The sequence below is a fragment of the Merops nubicus genome, unplaced genomic scaffold, assembly GCF_000691845.1.
Source record: "Merops nubicus isolate BGI_N331 unplaced genomic scaffold, ASM69184v1 scaffold10646, whole genome shotgun sequence".
NCBI classification, from domain to species: domain Eukaryota; kingdom Metazoa; phylum Chordata; class Aves; order Coraciiformes; family Meropidae; genus Merops; species Merops nubicus.
Genome location: NW_008613045.1, coordinates 115,798 through 138,686, shown reverse-complemented (window position 1 = coordinate 138,686; position 22,889 = coordinate 115,798). Strand labels below are relative to the sequence as shown.

The following is a 22,889-nucleotide window of genomic DNA, read 5'->3' as shown; positions in this document are numbered from 1 at the left end:
AGAGTGGAAAAAAAACAACTCTTTGCAGTGTTGGAGATGTTTTGAAAAATTAGGATGGACTTTGATATTTTCTAATTTGGGATCTTTAGCAAAGGTGAAGTAATAGGGAAAAACTGAATTTAAAAAAATCTCAAGTTCAAAAAAAAAATTATTTTGAACACTGCAAGATGGATGAGCTTCAGTATTTTGGTTTTCCATGTTTTTAATCAGACCCTTTCTGACAGAACAGTTGATTCATTCATTCCAAATAGCTGAGTGAGATGGAGATGGAAAAAAATACAAATGTAACTGGGAATGTGGTCTTTATGGTGAGTGCCTAGGCAGGACAATAACTGCAGAGTCCTGGCAATAGATGGAAACAGGATGCTGTTTTCTGTGGAAGTGGCAGCTCAGTTGATATTCTGGGTGATGGCTGGCTGCATTCTGACAGGTGTGATAATTCTGAATGAACAGATGACAGACAAGGTTTCAGAAGGTTTTTTTTGTTTGTTTGTTTTTTTGTTTTTTTTTTAATTTTCTGTACTTTTGACAATACTATGTAGTCCTGATAGGTTGTTGTCAAGGCTTGCAAGCAGAAGTGGAGATACATACAGTTTGGGTTGAAGTCTGAAGTATTTGAACAAATATTGACTAATGGGATTTCCCATGAAGAAAAACATCTCACATAGCTAAGAAATCTTTCCACTAAGAATTATTCTGCCCAAATACATATTTAGCTGGAAAAAAAAAACTGTGCAGTTACGGTAAACTACTGCGTGTTATAATTTACTAAGGTATATAGATAATTTATTTGTATTCTGTGCAGTTTATTTTATGGCATTTTTGATCCACATTGTTCTTTCATGGGAGTACCTGACTGTTACTGCTTTTATTGTTTTATTATTGTTTGCTTAGTCTGGTTTCTGTTTCTGTGGGTTTTCTTTCACTGATTTTTTTTTTTTTTTTCCCCTTAATACTGACTTTTCCAAAATTATATTCTTTGCGTGTTGGTGCTCTTCATTTCATTTTTACATTCTAGCTGCTTTTTCAATACTGCGTGAAAATTATAACTTGGAATGCTTTTGCAATAGTTAGGTTTAATGACTGGTAACATGACTAGAACACAGTGTAAATGGATACAGGTATAAAATTATGTAATATTTCATATAATATTTCACTTTTTTACTGGTGGGAATTATAACAGAAATGGGATTCCATTTGTGAAAGTACTCTATTTCCTTATACATCTGAACCACAGAACCACTTCAATAGATTTTTTCTGTACATATTCAGTTTCTAAAGCAATAAAATACTGGTCTGTTAATTGTAGTTGTACAATATCTGCATTCTAATGTGCTGCAGATACTGCATTGTGAAGGACATAATATGTCAACATATTGAAGGGATGAGCTCAAGTATGAGACACGCTCCCCTTCCTCCTTCCACATTTTCCTTCTCCCCTTTCTTCTCTCCCCTTTCTACACCTACACAAGTAAATTGGTGTTGCTCTGATGTTAACAACTAGAAAGTTTTAGCTAACACACACAATGTATTTGTCTTCCATTTGCCGAGGCAGACTATAGGAGGTTAGGGTCCTTCCTGCATGGTGGCAGATACTCTACCCCTCTTATGTTTATGATATTCTGGAATGTCTGTATTCCTCTTGTAATGTGAAGTAGAAGCAAGCTGAAAATCTACTTTTATCGTACGTGAGTAGGTCACATTCTGGTGCCTGTATACTGGCCTATGCAGTAGTGCATGTGCAGAATGGGGAGCAGTGTGCAGCTGCTGCACCTTGCAGAGCACAGGAGCACATGAGACAAAACCCATGACCCAGACAGTCAAATTTTCTTATATATCCTCCTGCTGTGGTGTGAGAACAGATTACTTTCCACATTTTATGGAATGGATTTCTCCAGCATCTATGCATGCCAAGTAAGCAAGGAGGCTGGCAGAAGCATTATCACACTACCTTTCTCCCTACTTTGGGTACATTTCTTATGCAAGTGAATACTGAGTGTTAGCCTCTTTCCATTGCTTTAAAATAGATCAATAGTCTCAGGAAAACTGAGCAGCAAAGTGACAGAAATTCAAATATGTCACACTGCTGTTGTGACCTAGTTCTATGCTCCTGTTCCCGCACTTACTGGCCTTCTGAGATACAGACATGTGCTCCTGTTCCTGTCTATTCCCCATACTCCATACCTTCTGTGCCACATTAGCTGGTGCTCTAAGCTGAAGATGGAGACTGACTGGTTGGTCTGAGTTTTTAACTGATCAAGAAACTTAGGAGTGATTCCCCTTCTTTTGTAGTCTTGATGTAGCCACTGGAAGCCACAAGGCTGTGTATGGTGTGAAGTGTTATAGTGCAAAAATAAGAGTTATAAGTGCATGTGTGCAATGCAACTACTAAATTTGCTAAATGCTCTAGGTTCCATTTCATGCAAGGGTTTTCTGTATATACCATGTGCCGTTTCTGTCATGACTGCTAGAGAACTGAAATACCTCAATCGTACGTTCCCCCCTGGAATGCTAATACCAGATAACAATAACTTTCTTTTAATCATTTAAAAAGTATATAGGAGGGCTTTTTATAGAAATGCCTCTTAAAGTTGCAGAAAAGAGGAAAACCTTTTACATTACTTGCTTTACTCTATAACTAAACAACCAAGGCTACTAGTGTGTGAACTATGCTTCTTTCTGTCTCTGAATATGCATCTACAATCTTCCTGAAAGAGATGATCAAGCTGAACTTGTGTTTCCTACCCCACTTTTAAATCACACTTTGTTGACCTGCTTCTTTTGTTAATGTAATTTCTAAATCTATTGTAAATGTTATTTGTAGACCTGCAAAGTGAAATCCTTGCTCCTGGGGAATCAGCGGCAAAATTACTCCTGACTTCCCTAAGGACAGAATTTCCATGACAGGGTTTTGATATGATTTGGTAACAGATTTGTAGATTTAATTTATGCGTTGCATTAGAATACTTTGTGTTAGATAAATATGTTGTTGGTGTAAAGCTGTGTTTAAAGTAATAGTTGTGTGTCTTTGTTTTTACTTTTGGTCTTTTAGTTTCCAGCGTGTTGTCCTTTTTGGTTTTGTTTTATTGCTTTTTCTTTAATTTTGCTTACCAGAGCCAAAGCCTTAGTAGAAGAACAACGCCTTTTGTTCCTAGGGTTCAGGTAAAGACTTCGTCTGCCTGACAGAAACTAAAGTTGTGTTTTTTCTTTTGTTTGTTATGGAAAATGCATAGTAGGAAAACGTTACATTGTAGTCCGTTTTCCCTTATTTTTAGTGTGTTGCTTTAAACCATGTTAACAAGTTTCATGCCATCTTGTGAGCAGCTTGTGAGGTTCTGCATGGGGGTTAAAATATTTAATTAAAATTTAAAGAGACAATTTTTCATTGCTGTTTACCTAATATTAAACTCACAAAGGTTTTGATAGTGATGATCACTATGCATCCCACATAAAAAATGTGTACTGTTTAAACAATAACTAATTTTGTGCTTGAGGTCATTATATAACAAGGAATGTCTCTTTAAATCATTCATTATCATTACTTAACATGTCCTTTTTTTGCATTTTCCAAGTAATAGTAGTGTGGAAGATGGGCAAAAAATTTGTACCTTGCTTAAAAAAACAAATTTCTTGTGTATAAACCTTGGTTTCATTTTAAAAGTAAATCAAAATAACTAAAACTCTATCTGAGTAGAATTCTATTGTTTTACTGAATTCATTTAACTTTGATATTCTGTTTAGGTACAAGTTGTTTGCCTTTTTTCATTAGGAAACTCCTAAGGTACTGTAGATTAATGCAAAAGTAGGTTATACTAATATGTTACATAGCTTATCTTGCTTTGCTGCATGTATTACATTTTTTTTGTAAATAGAATATTATCTGCTTTTCTAACAAAATATCTTTATAGTTATGTTTATCTTATGTGGGAGCTGTATAAATATTTCTCTTGTTTGATCAGTTGCTCAAGAAAAGATGTGAAGGATGGTCTTAATGATCAGAATGAGATGAATATATTTCATATTGAAATGGAAATAAAAACCATACATATTTTTATAAAAGAATTCTAAATAACATTGTAGGAAATGGTTTGGCTATGAATCATATTTGATAAAGTACATTTTATTCCACAGTATATTATTTCTCGAAAGTAGTCTTACCAACTTAAAAGTCTCAAATGGAAATTCACAATAAAAAAAAAATAAGAAAAAGATTAAGATTAAAAAAGTATTGGCTCGATAGTATTGTTTTAGGCTAATATATTAAGTGGTAATGACAAAAACTGGATTTGTATTAAAAAATTTTAAACAGCCTTTAGTTCTGGATCTTTTTTAGTTTGGATTCTGTTCATGGTAATGAAGTCAAAGGGTACAAATTCAACCACTAGTTAAGTAGTTCGCTAAGGTAAATATTGTATATGACATAAGTAGTATTTTAATATTTAGTTTTATTTTAAATATGTGTAAATTAAGTTAAGAAATTATGTGACAATTGATTGTTCAATTTATAAATGAAACGACTACCTGAAACCTGCATGTTTCATGTAATGTAACACGTGGTATTTCCTTATTTTAATCTCATTACATAAAACAAAGAGACATAAAATTTGTCAGATCTACTCAGACTAATATCTTCTAGCTAAAAAAAAAAAAAAAATTACTTTCGTCAAAGGATTATGGTAGTAAGTTAAGAAAATAATGTAATTTCAATGCTTGATAGAGAATGTCCAGCAATAGGTGAAAGTGTATGAGGCTTACTATTTCACCTCTCGTGGGATTTTTTTTTTGATATTGTAGATAAGAATTGTCTTTAGCTCCAGTTTTGTTTCAGCACAATGTTTGTGGAGTCAGCGTGGACTTCTAAGAGGTTTTTTGCAGAGCTCAGGAACAGTCAAAGCTATACACAGTGTTTGTGATGAGTTCCTGAAGAACTCAAACTTAGGATCCTAGCAGCATCTTTACAATGAAACTGAAACAAAAGTCCTCCCTCTGCCCACTTTTAGTAGGGATAGTAGATAGTTTAAAATGGATTAATTTAAGGTATATTTACAATACAGGCTGAAGTGAAGAACAGAAATTCTTCACCTTTAAACATGGGAATTACAAGCACTGCAGAACTCTGATTACTTTTTGGCATGACAAATTAGCCAACTCAGGGCTCTGAGCTGTTGTTTATGGTTCTCAGGAGTATACATTACATTACATTGTGGGCTGTGGTATGGCTGTGGTAGAGCTGTGTCTATAGAATACCCTACAAGAATGAGGATCTCCAAACATACTGTTTACAGCTATTTGTTTCATTGCTCTCAACAGCAAATGCACATATCTACTCTTGCTTACATCTTCTTTTCTCGTTAGTTGGAAACTGATCCTGGCGATAAATGTCCCAGATCCTGGCACAGGTTCCTCTTCCACACTTCTCCCCATGTCATTCCATTCATTTTTCTAGCTCTTATATCACTGGATGATTTAAAATACACAACTATTTTTTTTTTACTGGGAAGAAAAACACTCCATTTCCTTTTTACCTTACCATGCACCCTTCTGAATTTTTACTAATTCTACAGTATTTGGAAAAGTGCATATTTAATTCCTGACCTTTTAGATTAATTTATCATGCCAGCAATTTTCTAACTTACAAAGTGATGCTTTGTGATATCTTTATAGGGACTGATCTCTTGCTTGTAAATTTTTTTTTCCATGCAGTATCTCTTGTTTGCTTTATGGAGCCTACTTTTGAGCCAAAGTTGTCATGAAAACACTGGGTTTTTTTTCTAACTTCAGAAATCTTACACATCATTTTGCTTTCAGAACATCAGTATATTTGATCATAGGTAAAAATATATGCATACATATATTTGGCATTATTGACATCAAGATGAATCTACTAACAAAGAAAATTTTAAAAAAAATCTATGTTAAGGCAGCTTACATACTTCCATAATTTTCTGGCCTTTGTATCCTAGAAGCTTTTCATTTTGACAGCCTTTTATTTTGGTGTTTAGGTTTGTTTGGTTTTTTTTTTCTTTTTCACAGCATATTGGACAGCAATATTAGTTTGGTTTAGCAACACTCAGTAGTCAGGATTTGTCAGAGGTGCGTTTAACAACATCCGAAACTCACCTCAGCTATGCTGAAGACTTTACCACCTCAGGACAGTTTCTACATCTGTATAAGCTTATGTCCAAATAAATTGATTGCTGTAAATGTTTTTGAAATTAAACTGAGGTGTTTTTTTTTTTTTTCCCCAACAACAGATCCTGCATGTGTATCTCTTGTTTCAGAATAATGCAAGAAAGAGGAGTATCATCTCAGTTTCAAAATATTTCACTAAGAAACAGCTATGTAGGTTACATGAAAAATTACAAGGAACAACAGAAGAGCAAAAATGCCTGGCCAGCTGTCTCTCCATCCTGGTGATGTTTGAGTAGGCTGTGGTGGTAGAAATCAACCTGCAGGGCAGGCAGTTGCCCCCAGTAGCACAAGTTTTATCTCTTTTCCACGAGTTTTGTGAAGCAACTCTTATATAACATGAAGAAACACAGTGTAGCATAGAATTAAAAATTTGGAATATTGTCTGGTTTTAAATCTGAAGTTATCGTTTAAGATGCAATGTGCCTTTATGTGCTGTACTCAAAGACACATTAGAATTGCATAGTTTAGCAAACAGTCAAGCATCCATGAGATAGAAATATAGGAAATGGAAATAATAAGTAGATTTTCTTAACTGATTTCCCTTATGCATATGTATTAGAATATGGATCCTAATTACATGATTACTTCTTTTCTAGAGCTTCAACCTCAATCAGTGCTCTGAATAAAATTTCTAGTTAGGATGAGACCTAAAAGGAAAAGAATGAAACTCAATTATATGTCCTTAATTTATATAACTTAACATGCTAGTTTCAAATAAGTCTGAAGTTCCTTGGGGAAGAGCTTAGGCTTGTACAGTTGAAGGGATTAAGTACCTCCCTCAATATCTTAGTGAGTGATCCAACCCAAATAAAAGGACACCTATCTCCATTAACTCTGTTTGAAACTTGGGGTACTCCACAGGGTGAGTTGATTCTCCAGAGGGAGGCATCTTCTGAGGCTGCAGAGGACCTCACAAGAATACTGGATACCTGCACCCTCATTTCTCAGAGTGTAACACTAGCAGTCAGCTTTTTTATACTGCTTTATGTGTAGGAGGCTCATTCCAGAAATAGGGCACCTGTAGTTAAAGCCTTGTCAGAAAAGTGCCTTTATCATCAAGCTATAGCATATCCCTTTTTTTTCTCTTGAGTATGAAATCTCATCTGAAGCTGAGATACTGTGTGGCTGGAAATATAATTGTGCAGTGATAGCAAAGGAAGCTTAATGTTTGTGTAGCAGATTCCAGATGGGCTATTCAGAATGTGTATTGATGTTGTATTAGACCACTGTTGGTTAAAAATCAGAAAGCATCCTACGAAGCTGAGACTAGACCCTCATCTCTGTTCCCCTCTGACTACTGGTATCACTTGACTGCACAAGAGTTCTTGTTTCTTGTGCTCTGCAGAGCAGGTACTCTTACCTGGAAACCTTCTCTGAAGGAGCAGATGCACCACTCTGTGAATAACATACTATCTCACATTTTCAGGGTGCACTGATTTTGGATGCCCGTTTGCCTGAATGTAAGTTATAATGGAAGTTTAGTGGAGAATTAGGTGTACTTCTACCTAGGGAATAAAACTATATATGTGTTTGTGGCAAAGAAACTACCAGGACTTCAATACTAAGTGGAAAGGTCTTTAGAAAACATTCAAGTTGGATCACTTTCTAAGTGACTTTTAGGTACCTACATCCTAAATTATCTAGGTAGAGAAAGTCCTATTCATGAATTTTTTTTTACAGGTTTTAGACTCCACGTTGGCATCAGCCAGCATGGTTTTTCTGTGGTGTATTTTATATGTTGTAAATTTAGCTTTCCCTTTCCTTCACATAGACCAGGTTTACATCATCACAGTTTCTTGGATGTTTTAACCTTATAAAAGTGTCATTCCTGCATGTGTAAAAAAACTGCTGAATAGGGATTTCATAGATTCTGCTCTGTTAGTCAGCTGCTTAAGTGTTTCAGTGGTGAGCATCACACCAGTACATTCTTGTGAGACTTGCACCGTATGGGTTGAATCATTTGGTGTTTACTTTTTTTGGTGTTAGGAATCTAAGACGTACACAGCTCAGCAAAGCTACAAAAGAAAAAAAATATTCTTTTCTGTTGTATGTATGTTATCCTGCATTTATTTAATAACAAAATATATATATTATTCTATGAGATGTGGTAAAATTGTCCTGCAGTTAAGAATTGAGAAACGATGATCAGAGTCTGAGACAGTCAGGTTCTGTCCAGGCATAATATGCACCTCAGACTTCAATTCCAATGCTTTACTTAGCACTGCAACTCAGGTTCCAGGATCTCGTGCCAAGCTCCCAGGCAATGAATAACATGCAATTTGTAAATACCTTTTGAAATACTGCAAAGGATCCACCCCTCAATACACAAAAGCTCTAGGTAAGGGGAAGTGGTGGAATCCAGTCCCCTTGGGCTGCACTTGGCTGTCCTAAATAGCTGTTCTTTCTCTCCTTGTGAACAGAAAAGTTTCTTGTAGGAAAGTACCATACCATCCAAATATTGTCATAATACTTAAGCATAGGAGAGTGAGAATTAGATCCGTACTATTCTCAAACTCATTTTGCATATGCAGTGTGCTAGTTGAAATCCTTGTTTCTCATTTTCCTTTCCAATTTCCTGCCTTGGCTTCTTATCAATTTTTCTTTCATCCCAGTCTCTCTATGCAACATATTTTTTGCCAGTTACAGAATGACTTCCTCTTTTGTCACATCATTCCATTTCTCTCATTTAGTCTCTTTTTTTCCCCTCTGTTGTTCTATGGTCCTTGACCTTAGTTGCTCCATTCTTCCCGTGTTTCACCAAGAAGCATCTTGTATCTTTTACTTTCCCAGTAGTTCTAAAGTTGTTTCTTATTTGTCCCTTCATCCTTTTTTATAAACCCATGAGAATGCAATCCTATTCTCCCCTCCATGGGGTTCTTTGCCTGTTCTCTCCCAGTTCCTTCCTTCCTTTCTTCTCTTTGTATGGAAGTCAAATGACTTTTTGGGATACAAATGCCTGTGCTGTATATTGGAGTGCTAGCAGTATAAACACAGGAGAGAGTGAGGGTCTTCATGATATAATTGATCCTGACCTTTCCTGTCATAAGCCAAATTACAGAGAATTAAAGGGAAAATATGTCCATTATATAAAAATTTTTCTAATTTTTTTTTTCAGAGCATCAAGAGAAAAGTAGAAGCTATAAGTCAATGCAAATTTTGAGTTCTTGTTCCGAAACACGGGTGTTAGAGTATCTCAAAGAAATGGTGTCAGATGATATATCTTTGTGTTTAGAGTTATTCCCCAAATGTTTTAACTGAAGTTTTCCTGCAAAACGTTGGTGTGAAACAAATATAGTGAAGAAATATATGGCCTGAATATGAACACTGGTTTTGTTTTTGGCACCTATATCTAGATTATCTCGCTTTCTAGATTATCTCGCTTTCACTCAGTCACAGTTTCTGATAGTGTCTGGATCACAAATATATTGCATTCTGCTTAAGCAAGGATAATTTTTCCATAAAAAGCAGGTGAAGAAGGTTGTCTTCAGTGTTATTCTCCTTGGAGTGTGGGACTAGCCAAGTTTGTCCTTTGCCCAGGGAGTCCCATGGAAGCCTGCAGGTGCATACGTTTAGTGTCAGAAGTTGATGTACTTCAGAGGGCATTATTTTGCTTTCAATCCATACTGTTGGTGTAAAGCTTTCTACACCTGATTTGTGGCTGGATGAAGATACCTAGTAGTCCAGATAATTCTCAATTTAGAAAAAAAAAATTTGACAGAGCACTTTGCTTTGCAGAAATGTTGGAACAGCTTGTAGAACTCTTAAGTCTGATGTATTAAGGATAATTTCTCTCACACAGTTTTCTGCCTTGGTAGTCACAGAGCCCTTTAACAATTAATGGAGATGTAAGGAGTACATTGCCACCATGGAGTGAGTTGCCATGTCTTAGTGTAGTCTTACTGAAGTATTAGGAGAGACAGAAATCTAAATCGGCCTCTTATTGATATGTCAAAAGTCTTGAGAATTGCATCAAGACCTTTCTTTCAACTACTGAAATGCTGAAGGTGAGGAGCTCTGACAGCAGATGGGGACTCTGTCTCTGAAATGAGATTGGCTCCACAGAAATGCACCTTCCCCTGGTTATGTTTGCCTTAGCTAGGTTATATTCATGCCCAAAGGTGCACTACTTGGTTAAATGTGGAGCTGGCCATTATCCTCTTTGATTCCCTTAAGTTCAGGCAGGGTCAATGTTTCCTTTAAAAGTCCTAGTTTTTCCTCTGTCTCACAAAAACTCTCCATGAGGAGAGCCTCGTCTGTCAGCTGTAGTTAATAATACTGTAGTGGTGTCATCATGTAATGACTCCCTGGATATTTGGAAAGCTTTGTTTTGTCCTAACTGCACCCTTTCCCCCTTCCACAATGACTACTCTAAAGTAGGTATATCCTCTCCTTGAGTAATGTATTCACATCTGTAGTATGCAAACTGAAATAGCTAAATAGCAGCTTCTAATGACTATAGTAAAAACAAATAGCAGACCAAATCTAAGAGTAATTAATGATAATTTCTACAGAAGAGTAATTGTAGCTTTTGCCTTGTTTTGCTGAGTGGGACTGTGAAGAGGGTTGGACTGCTGAGCCTCTCTCCATTACAGTTTCTGGAGGCCTTTTATGATTTTGGGATGAGTCTCTGCATCTTGCAAAATGTTTAGAGATTTGAAATATTTATGATCTTATCTCATAGTCTTTCCAGCACAACAGGACATGAAAAATTCATAAATTCATTGTGCATAAACTTCTCAGAAATGTGTATATAGGAATACCATACATCAGTAATGCAAGTAATATAGTATCACTGGCAAGAGAGAATAATCCTAACCAAAGCACCATGTGAGAAACTATTAACATGAAATAATGTACTTATTGTGCAGAGTTTTGAAAAAGGCTAACTCATGGCATATACTGAAACTATTATAGTATTATTTTTATGCTTTGTTATAAATAAAGTAGAACATGATATTTTCTAAGTAAGCAATATAAATAGAAGCTTATGAGAAAAATAATTTTAAGGATTAATATGCTAGTTTGTTGTAAAAATGGGTTTACTAATTAATATTTTCTCCTTACAGATAAAACTGTGGTATGACAAGGTTGGTCATCAATTAATAGTGACAATATTGGGAGCAAAGGATCTTCCTTCAAGGGAAGATGGGAGGCCAAGGAATCCTTATGTTAAAATTTACTTTCTTCCAGACAGAAGGTAGGGTGAACACAAAGACAAGGAACATTTGAGTAGGAATTAGTCTGATGCTTAGATGACACACAGAGCTGAGTTTACTTGTTATACACCTATGGAAAAAATCTTAAAGTTTGGAGTTTTGTTATTGAACGTGCCATGTAACAGCAATGCATCCTTGAATGATAAATACAAACTCACTATCGCTGTATATTTTATTAAATACAAAATATAAATGGAAAGTTAAACTTTTAAGGTGAAATATGTCATTGCATGGGGATCTGTTACTTGCAAAGAAAATTACATTCTTTACTTTCAATATACACATGCAAGTAAGTTGTATAACATTAAATTTTCTTATGCCATACTGGTATTCCTCATTTATATGAAGTATTCAGAACTCTTTATTTAATTACTGTTTAATACATGTTTTCTTTCATTTAAATAGGAATCAGCAATTGATCTTACTGAATTGTGGGTGTTTTTTTCTGACATGCAAATTATTTTTCCTTAGAGGAAAAAACTAAATAAGCAAAAATATTTCTTGTGTAGTAGAAGGAAATGTGCTAGAGGTAAAAATACACTTAAATCATTCAAGCATTTAATTAGATGGAGATACTGAATTCTCTTTGATTAAAGAAATTTCATTGGAAAAACTTGTCCAGTGTAACCTATTTCACTTCTCAAGGGTAAACAATCTTTAATATAATAGAAATAATTATGTTATTTATCAATATGTCTGAAAATATTACTTATTAGTGAATATTTTGATCCAGCTTCTAAGTAAGAGTTCAGGAATACAATAACCACTTTACAGTTGCAAGTGTTAGCAAACGGACAGTATCTGCATTGCTATATTAAAGAACGCCACATAAATTAGTATGACAGCTGCCTTATGCATCAATCAGCAGGTTTAAAATTAAGCATTGTTATGAGAACTCTTGTCAGTATTCTCAGCAGAAGCAGCGTGGGAGTTTTCCAATGAAACTTGCTTCCATCAGAAAGAAATCTTTAAAGCAGAAATACTTGAAATATTCTTCAAAACATATTGCTTTCATCAGCACTGTGGAGCCAGAGACAGGAGTTCCATGGTAGCCTTGCATGGAGGCCTCACTGGGCCTCGAGAGATATGGCCAGCCTTGTAGTGGAGATACATCATTTTAAACCTGGGTGGTTCCTTGGGGTGGCCCAAAGGATTTTGGGAGCTGTTTTGAGAACAATTTTCCTTCCCATATTTCTGGAAAAAGACCTGCAACTCATTCTCAGGGCTTCTGGTTTCCCAGCTGCAGAGCACTTATTCAGAAGAACCCTGTGGAGAAGGCCCCTTGCTGCCCACAGCTCCCTGACCATTCCCTCCTGTGGACCAGCTGCTCCCTCCTGCTCTGCATTTGAGTCAGCCACTGCCGGAATGGAAGCTTGACTCAACCAGCTGCCTCGTTTACCTGAAATGCAGATTTTTTGCTCAGACTGTGCCTCATGCAAATCCCATTTACAGAAGTATATGTTGCTTTATAGAAGTCATTTCCAAAACAAACATATTAAAACTTTTCTGTTTTCCAAGGAACTTCTTAAAATTTGAGTTGGCACAAGAACTGGAAATCACCTTTTAACTTTTATTATGGACTTATGAATTATTCTCAATGTGTGTGCTGAACTTTATTTTGTCACAAAGGACGAATCCTGACATAGATTAGAGGGTTTATAGTACTACTAAATGTACCACTGTTTGAAAAATCTCTGCTTTGCACGATATACTTAGTACTGTATAATGGTATTTTGAACATTTTTATTATTTTTTGCAGTGATAAAAACAAAAGAAGAACAAAAACAGTAAAGAAAACATTGGAACCTAAGTGGAATCAGACATTCATTTATTCTCCAGTTCATCGGAGAGAGTTTAGAGAACGAATGTTAGAAATTACTCTTTGGGACCAAGCACGAGTTCGAGAGGAAGAAAGTGAATTTTTAGGAGAGGTATACAATTATTGGTAGTTACGATAGAAATACAGTTGCTCACATATTCATGTCTAGATACAGTATTTTTGAAAAAGCGATTAAATGTAGCAAAGACAAACTGTTTTAAATTTTTGTATTTGCCCTTATTTCACTTAGTAGCAAATAAATAGTGATCCCATACTTATCACATAGTACCAATATGAGATTCTTTGTGTATTTGTTCTGTTTGGTAACAGCATGCACATAGTTCCTCAATTTCCTTCAAGATTGTTCATTAAAATCTATATTATCTAATGTTGAAATGTTGCTGACCAATTTGCTACAAGACATTTGAATGCTGTAAAGGTTGTCATGAAGTAATAAAGGTTTGGTGAAACATTTTTGGTATATTTAGCATTGCAAAAGGCACAGGAACCCCTTTCATATTAAATGCAAGTTTTTTATAAAACTTCAGATGAAGCCCTTAACATTAAGAGAATAACAGACTAAAACTTATGAACATATCTTTTAAAAAATCTTCTGTTATATAATGCTTTCCTACTTCTAATAATTTTTTCTTTTTCAGATTCTTATTGAGTTAGAGACAGCCTTACTAGATGACGAACCTCACTGGTACAAACTTCAAACGCATGATGTCTCTTCATTGCCACTTCCCCATCCCTCACCATATTTGCCACGCAGACAGCTCCATGGCGAGAGTCCCACACGGAGGTTACAAAGTAGGTTATTAGTTTTTCACACTGTGGATTGTTCATTTCAATTAATCTGTAAAGTATATTAAATTCTTGTAGATGGGAAGCTGATAGAATTTGCGTATTAATTTGTAGCTGTTATGAATTGAGTAATTACAATTACTGTTGAGAGTCTAACATGCTACAAATGGTAATACTGAACACTGTACAATATATCATTTTTTTTCTTATGAGACCACCTAGTTCAGGTCATGAGCTTGTGCAAATTATCTTGGTCTTTTGCAGTGTTCTGGTTTTATCTTGAAGTTTTATCTTTAGCTCATACTTCTTAAAATTTAAGTGCCTGCATATGACACCATGTGTAACTAAATTAATACCATGGCCTGTTGCCTTGTTTTAATAATATTTTACATGGTCACATTCACAAATGGAATTCCTCTTAAAGTTCTGTATTGTAATTTGGTATGCTTGATCCACGGTAGTTTTGTTATCTGTAGATAGTTTGAAAATAGAGTGTGTACAATATGCTAAGAAAAATAGATACAAATAAGACAAAGGATAAAATGTGTTTCCTTCATACTTTATTGTTTCTCTAGTTTAACTGCTCGCTACTGTCAGTGATTTAAAGTTATCCTTCACTCAATTAACTTGATAAAGTATCATTTAACACTGATATAAAAACAAAAAAAATAAATAAAAAACCCAAAACCCTCAAGAGACCAAAAACTATTTCCCAGAATTCTTTGGGGTTTTTTGAGTCTTTGTATGTGGATGTGTGTGTGCATATGTCTCACACAAACCCACAGAAACATATGTTTGTGGTCACATGAACAGCCTTGGATATTTCGTATGTTCTGTATGGAATCTCTGTTAAATAATCCCTTGTATGTAAGTATTCCAAGTAGTTTACAGTTTTCATGTCTGTGCACTGGATGGTGAGAAGGATTAAAATGCTCCATATCATAATATTCTGAGATAGGTACATTAACAGAGAATTACAGTGCATAGCCTTCAAGCTGTAAGATTATACCTATCCACAAAATGAAGAAAGAAATGTTATTTAACAGGTAAGGAGTTCTGTTTCAATTCAGTCCTCTTCAGTCTTCTGAAGTACTATTGGTGTTTTTAAGTTAAGTTTTAAAATTAAGTTTCTTCTATCTTTTCTGCCATCTTGTAACACATTTTAGGAAGTTACATTTTCCATCTAAAATTATTTTCACAATCCAGGTAGACATTACAGTATCTGTTTGTTTGTGAAGTTAGTGAAGTTCTGGTTTTCATGAAATATTAAGTCTTGAAAAAAAAACATTTGTTTTTGTAATAATTCCTGTCTCTGTGAGAAATAACTGCCATCAAGAATGCTTAAAACAGTAACTGTTTTATTATAGAAAAGATTACAGTAATACTTGACTAAAGATATGTTGAATGATCCTGACTCAGAATTTGAAAGTCACTAAGATTTTTCCCTTGATACCGATATGAATACTAGTATCAATAATGTGTTCAGCTGACGAATCTTAAATGTTTGTCTGGAAATGTAGAGGGAAGGACTTACCAGAACTTCTGGCCTTGTGAAACCCTGTGATTTGCTTTGCAATGAAGATCACTTAGCCTGACTGTCCCTAAGTTGTACTTTGACAACCTGAGGTTCTGAAAACTTCAACCAAATAAGCAGTGTCACATGCTCGTAGGGATTGCTGGAGAATTCACATACTCCTACAATAAATTATGATGTTTGCATTTGTACTGAGATTGGGACCCCATAAAGAAAGATTTTTCTCTAACATCCTGGGATTATAAGCACTTCTTGAATCCATGTGTGTCATAAATAATTTTCAGTTTAAATAGGTATTTTTACATATACTGAACAGGGTCTTTTGGATTTAAAATCCCTCCAGCATCTAGTCAGAGTTCTGCAGTGGCAGCAGAATTCATTTAGCAGTTTAAAAAATAAGATTTTTTTTTTTTTTTAATTGATGTCACACCTCTGAAATGAGAATAAAAGTATTTCTTGGTGTCCAGAGAGGTGGTGAAACATCCTATTGGAGATATCCAGAACTCAGTTGGACAAGGCCATAAGCAATGAAACATAAGTTGGGCTAGCCTGAAACACGTGTGGGACCAGATGGCCTCCAAAAAGCCATTCCTAAACTAAACTTCATCACCAGGGGACTGGTGAAGGGCATACAATGCATCTTATGATTTATTGCCTTCACCAAGCAAAATATTTACAATATAAGATACAGAAGTCCGGTGTTTTTTTTTTTTTTTTTGAGATTTCAAAAGAATATTGTTAAACTTCATATCTTAATCTCTTTTCTTTGAAGCTTATTTTTTTTTTTTTGTATCCTTCAACGGCAACTCTTGTATATGATGAAGCAGAAAATGTTATCCAGTGGCAAATTACAACAATGTGAAAAAAATCCCCAGAATGAAGACAAGGCATATCTGGCAACTTTATCTATCTTATTCAAAGCACTTAACTGTGCTGTTACAGAGTAGGCTGATTTCAATTTCTGGGGCTGCAAAATCTGAGCGGTTTGGTCCTCCCACCTTTTGTTCATTTCTGTGATGCCTCTAAGTATAGAATAAGTGAGTACTATATGAAGTACATTATTGCATGCCACAAAAAATTGTTAGTGTGAGAATTAACAAAAGAGATATTTTGAATTACAAAGTTGTTTGTGTAAATACACATCTAAGTTTTCTTATCTTCATGATTGCCAAGGAACTATAAATACATGTATTTGAAGACAATACCTACATGTATTTGAAGACAATACCTAAATGTTATTCTCTAAAGGTAGTTTAAAAGAACCACCTACGCTTACCACTTCTATTCTCTTTTTAATATCACTGAATTATAGCATTTCTCAGGATGAGCAGATTGTCATCCTTGAAGACTGAACTCATATTTACAGATAGCCAGTAGCAAAGTGCAAGCTTCCCACAGAGCCCCATATGGCATATTTTTAGGAACCAGCTTTCAGAGACAGTAGCTTAGTTTCTACATATATTTATCTCTCAGTATCTTTGAGTGGGTGTTATGTTGTGGTACAGACTGATCTAAGCCAGCTGTCCACTTTCTTCTGCCCAATCTTCTGCTCCATACAATCCATTAAGTTCCTAGTAATGGAGGATTGTTACCATGCTTTTTCCTTAGTATTTTTTGAAAGACATCTGCTTAGAAACTGGAACTAATGTAGAACGTAGGATTATGTCTTACTAGGTCCTGACTGGTTTTTATCCAATGAGTATGTTAAGCTTTTTCTTATGTAAAACATAAGGTAGTAAGTAGGTCTATTTTACTTAGCATGCTGAACTTTTGAAGTGAATTTTTGAAATGGCTTCATTTGCTCTAACGTTTGACATAAAATCAGCCATACCTTAAGAATTCCAGACAGCACCAACTAGTATTACAGATAAACTGAAGGTCTTTTTGTATTGCTTCTGAAAAGAGATTGTAAACAGAAGATTAAAGATTATTTTAAAAAAGATTTGTGAATTCCTGTTGTTGGTTAGGCCACAGTATTACTGTTCCATCTCACATTAGGTGAGAGGCTTAGTACAGATTACATTGAAAATGGAATGTGGTTTGAATGGTGTATTCATAGCTGTTAGCATCAGTGGGATGAAAGTTATTGTTAACATTACTCTTTACTGAGAACTGATACAGAAACAAAGCAGGGTTTATAGCATAGGATTGCAAATCAAAAATTGCTTCTCCATGTAGTCCAGAATACAGAGATAACAGACATCAAATTGGATCTGAGACATTCGGTCTTTTACAGTTCTGTCCATGTAATTCATGTTTTTGTGTGGTGTGAGTGACGCTGTTTAGCTGATAGAGTAATGGATTATTGTGTATTTTGAAGAACAACTTCTTGTTGTTTTGTATTTATTCAGAAGCAGATTTCGGTTTACTTCTTGTATTTTAAAATTTTCCTGATTACTTAGGATTTAAAAGAAACTGATACTAGTTTTCTAGGTCAGATTTTGCAGCTTTAAAATGAAGCTCTCTGAATTACTGATCTGCAGACCAGAGAGTGGCTGTACATGTAGATAACAGCTAAATGCCAAAATAAGGGAAGAAATGTGAGTATAACAATAAACCCAGACATTTTCAGGTCTCTAGTAGCAGCATAGGTATGTACAGCAGTTATAGGACAGCTTTTAATAGCTATGAAAATGCACAATATGGTTTGAAAAAGTGAAATTTTATATTTTATATTTTTGGGGCCAGAAATGGGGTATAGTTATGTTTTACAAAAAAAAATCTGCATACAGTGTGCAAAAAAAAATATGTAATGCTTTTTTTTCCAAATTTTATTTATTCATATAAGAATAAAAAAAAAAATCCATAATGCATAAACAAAGTGTTTTGAATCACATGAAAAGTATTTGTCATCTTTTGTCAGCTTTGTACATTTTCCTGAGTCAGACAATATTTTCTGGGGCAATGCTGAGACTCTAACATGCTAAAAATTTTTATATCTGACTAGAATAAAAAAATGATAGACTGAATTCACAAATAAAGGATCCTATTGCTTAATTTTTGGAGAACTTTTTCATATTTAGGTGGACTTGTCATTGCTGGGTGCTGAGGCTTTTTTTTTTAAGTTCTGTGTCTGTACCATCAACTCAAAAATGAAGTGAATGTTATAACTGTTAATTCAAGCCTTCTCTTCTATTATTTAAATGGTAAAATTTTCAAGTCTGTAGTGTAGAACATTAAGAGATACATTTAGTAGTACCAAAATCATTAAGGTCTAGTGATAAATTACAATGTATCAGAACCTTTACCTGGGGAAATCTGAGCCCCTGCACTTTCAGACGGAGGTCTACCAGTGAAAGCTATTGACTTCCTTGGAACTCTGTGGACTCTTTTTACTGTAGAATGAGGATCTTGCTTTCTCAGCAATTTCCTTTTAGTTTGGTCTGAATATGGTAAATCAATATGATAATTTTAAACCAATGCCACTGAATCTTGAGGGAATTATGATAATGCTGTTCACTAATGGGTGAGATGTACTTACTGGAAACCTGCATCAGTGAATTTTTTTCAGGTTATAATATGGAGCATTTTATGGTCAGTGGCACAGACTATGAATAATGAATGTATTACAAGAATTTTACTGTAAAGAACAACAATAACACATTTTTCTCTTTCATGCTTCTTCCTTAATTTTTCTTTTTTGGACCATCAGCCTTGGGCATGTTATCTTGGTTTACATCCATTGATATTTTGTTCCTAGAATGATGAGATATATACCAGTATTGTATTTATTATACATCTATGATTTATTTATTGTATTTTTTGTACATCTATGGTTTATTAAATACTTTAATTAAAAGGTATTTAACATGATACAGGGGTGTCTGAAAAGGCCTTAAACTGTGAAAACATTTTCCTTTTTCCTAGTATAAGAAGCTTAAGATATGAATTCTGTGTTGTTTTCAAATTGTAAAATAAAACTTATTCAGTTGTAATTAAACTACAAAAATACTTAAAATCCTATTTTGAAACAGTTTAAGGGAACTTGATTATTTATAATGTTGTAACTCTGGCTACTTGAGAGAATCATGTTATTAAACTACTTTTCTGTCATGTATTGGTGACAGGAAAACAATGTTCTTTTTGAAATACCTCAATGGATAGGGTAAAGTTAATCTTGCTAGGCAGTCAATAAAAATAGCAAGTCAGGAGACCTTTAAGAAGATTCTAGAAGGTATAGGTGCAAAGTAGCTTCCTTTTCTGGCTATACGTAATGTGGTTTGGGTTTTTTAGGTAATTGTTAAAGCATAATAAACTCTTATATATAGGGTGCATGAAGAAGAGTGTGACCAGCAGGTCAAGGGATGTTCTCTATCCCATCTACTCTGCTCTAGTGAGGCCACATCTGGACTACTGTGTTCAGTTCTGGGCACCTCAGTTCAAGGGAGGCAGGGAGATACTTCTAAAGAGTCCAGCAGAGGGCTACAAAGATGATCAGGGAACTGGAGCATCTCCCTGATGAGGAAAGTCTGTGTGATCTGGGTTTCTTTAGCCTGGAGAATGGGATCTTATCAATGTTTATAAATATCTAAAGGGCAGGGATCAAGATGGTGGAACCAGTCTCTTTTAAGTGGTCCCAGTGGTAAGGCAAGGGGCAATGGGCACAAACTAGAACACAGGAGGTTCCATCTAAACATAAGGAAAACCTTTCCTGTGTGGGTGATGGAGCACCGGACCAGGCTGCCCAGAGAGGCTGTGGAGTCTCGTTCTCTGGAGGCTTTCAAAACCCACCTGGCCAGATTCCTCTGCAACCTGCTTTAGGTGAAGCTGCTTTAGCAGGGAGGTTGGACTTAGATGATCCGTAGAGGTCTTTTCCAACCCCTACCATTCTGTGATATAACAGTGTGATGGTTCTGTTGAAATTTTCAGTTAGGTTTCATATTTAGTATTCCAACTTTCCTTTATGTGTTTTAACCATACAGAAACAAATATGGCTTCCTTATTCCTCACTCCCATTATAATCTCTGTATTATTGTGCTCTTCAAGAAGCTCTACCATTTTGCAGAACTTTCCAGTAGCTAAATACTGGAAGACCATTGTTTTTAATGACATGAATAATTACTAGACTGTGTTAATTTATTTTTTTCAATTTTTTTTTTTTCCACCTCTTGGGTGGCACTCTTGAACCTTTGGTAAATTTCTGATGTTGTTGGAGTAAACTGGAAAATTTCCCCATACTCTGTTTTTCATAAGTTTGTAGCCAAAGAGTCAGTTTTTCATGAAATTCATAACTGGAAGAGATTAGTACAAATGCATATAAATATTAGAGAAGTTATGGAGTAAAACTCACATCTAAAGGTTTGTAAATGATTCTGAAAAACCCCACTATGATTCACTTTGAAATTATATAGCTTAATGGAATTGTGGAGGTGGGCCAAAAATTATGTTTATCAAGAAACCAAATTTGAAAATGTAAAGAGTTAGAAATTGTAGGTAGGAGGTTATTTAGTGTTATGGTCTACATATTAAAATAGTACATGTATGTCAGAAAAAGTATGACTTGCCAGAAGGTACCTAGTCATCCAGTGAATTCTTTGCACCAGTTGGCAAGAAATTGAAGTTTTCCATTTTCCTCTAATGTTATCATGTCTTGTTATATGAGGTGCATCATTTAGTCATGGACTGCCATTCTTCAATATTTAAGATGATGTCTGTGAGCTGTTCAACTACAGAGGAATTAAAACATTCATAATGTCTTGCTAATGGCAAGGTACTATTTGTTATTCTGCCTTTGTGGCTGCTGCTTATTACTTATGGAAGTCACATTTACAAACCTGCAAACATAAAGTAACAATTCACCTTTCCGTAATTGTCCTGATATTTGCATAGTATTACATTGTCAAGTTTAGATAAACTAATATGGCTGTATGGAAAGCTAAATCACACAAACCAACCAAGGAATGCAAACAATAAATCCGATATTGCAAATAATTATTCATCATGGACTCTTAAATTCACTAGTAACAGTTATTTGTAGATAAAGTATGTACATATTTACCAGTCAAGACCTAGCTGGAGACAGAAGATTGACTGGAACATTACTTCTGAGTCTGTTAAATTTTAAGTAGGATTCATAGCTACATCTAAGGAAACTTCTGCTAATGAATTTCTGCTGAAGCTCCAACAGCAGTATGCAGTAGCTTTAGGGGTAACAACTCATATTGTATGCCTAGTTGAATATACATTTAGCCCTTAAGAAGTTAAACTCTTGCTCATAGTAAATGTGTGGTTGTATTTCCAAGTTGGAAATGATTAATAACTCTACAAGTCCTCTTTGACTACAGAGTGTAATTGTTGATCCAGAAATATCTGGCATTTTTGTAGTTTAATTTCTCCTAGCTGCTTGAGTTTTATTGTTTTGGATGAATGTGGCCTACAATATCAAATTCTTTAGTCACCAGCAGCAATTATAATGAAGTTTAAGGTTCTAACCATCCCTGTTACATGCATTGATTCATATATTTTTCTCTGACACTACTTCATTTAAATATTTGTTTTCCAGATAAAGGCTTATATTCATATAATTCAGGTAAATTTTCAGCATGCCAGAAATGCTTATTGCTTCCATATACATGCAAAATTTAATTTGGTATTTTGTTGGTGTGCTTTTGCTATCTATTGTGCAGATGCTAAATTGCTTAAATGTTCCTTGGCTTTTCTTGTTTGCTTTTCAGTCATAGGTCTGTTGTTGGCTTTCTCCCTCTGTACTTAATATCCCAGTTTTGATATTGGAGCAGTATTGTGACACAATACTTGCTTTTCCTGCCTTTATTTTAGGTAGAGCTTTGGTAGATAAACTGTAGTGAGCTTTGTTAACTATACTAGGAAACTGCTATTTTGCTTAAGCTGTATTGAAGGGTACACTGTTGTATTACAGCTGCTTAGGAAGTAGTGTAAGTATTTTTAGAATACAGACATGGGGTAAGTGAAGTACTGGTAAAAGCAGTATTTGTATAGATACATATTTTTACAGTTTCGTATTGTTTTAAATACTCGGTTACAATTCCAGTTGCTATATCTGAGAAGTCTGCCTTAACTATAAACAAATTAATAATGTACAGTTTTTACAAGCTTAAATTTCGTAGTGCATTTCATATAGGACATTTTGCAATTCCTGCAGTTTTAATTATTGGAATCTTTTTGAGAATTGCTTCATCAAATTATCTCTTAGTTATTTTTAAAAAATGAAACACACATTGATAAAATAAAACTGTGCCATGGTGGAAAGAAACAAACCCCCTACAGGATGTTTCTTCAGAGTAGTACTAATAAAACTAATTTTCTATTACATCTACCTTTAGTCTCTAATGTTCCTTTTATT

The 22,889-nt window shown here is 34.8% G+C and overlaps 1 protein-coding gene across 1 annotated transcript in view; it reads left to right on the top strand.

Moving 5' to 3' along the window:
- The window catches only part of LOC103774367 (regulating synaptic membrane exocytosis protein 2), a gene marked incomplete at its 3' end in the record, with an annotated part of 152,814 nt that overhangs the window by 17,430 nt on the left and 112,495 nt on the right, over positions 1-22,889 (top strand). The window contains exons 7-10 of the mRNA XM_008941767.1: positions 3,115-3,162; positions 11,259-11,389; positions 13,168-13,339; positions 13,887-14,040. Of these exons, the coding sequence (XP_008940015.1) occupies positions 3,115-3,162; positions 11,259-11,389; positions 13,168-13,339; positions 13,887-14,040 (505 nt within the window). The remainder of the gene's footprint in view (positions 1-3,114; positions 3,163-11,258; positions 11,390-13,167; positions 13,340-13,886; positions 14,041-22,889) is intronic.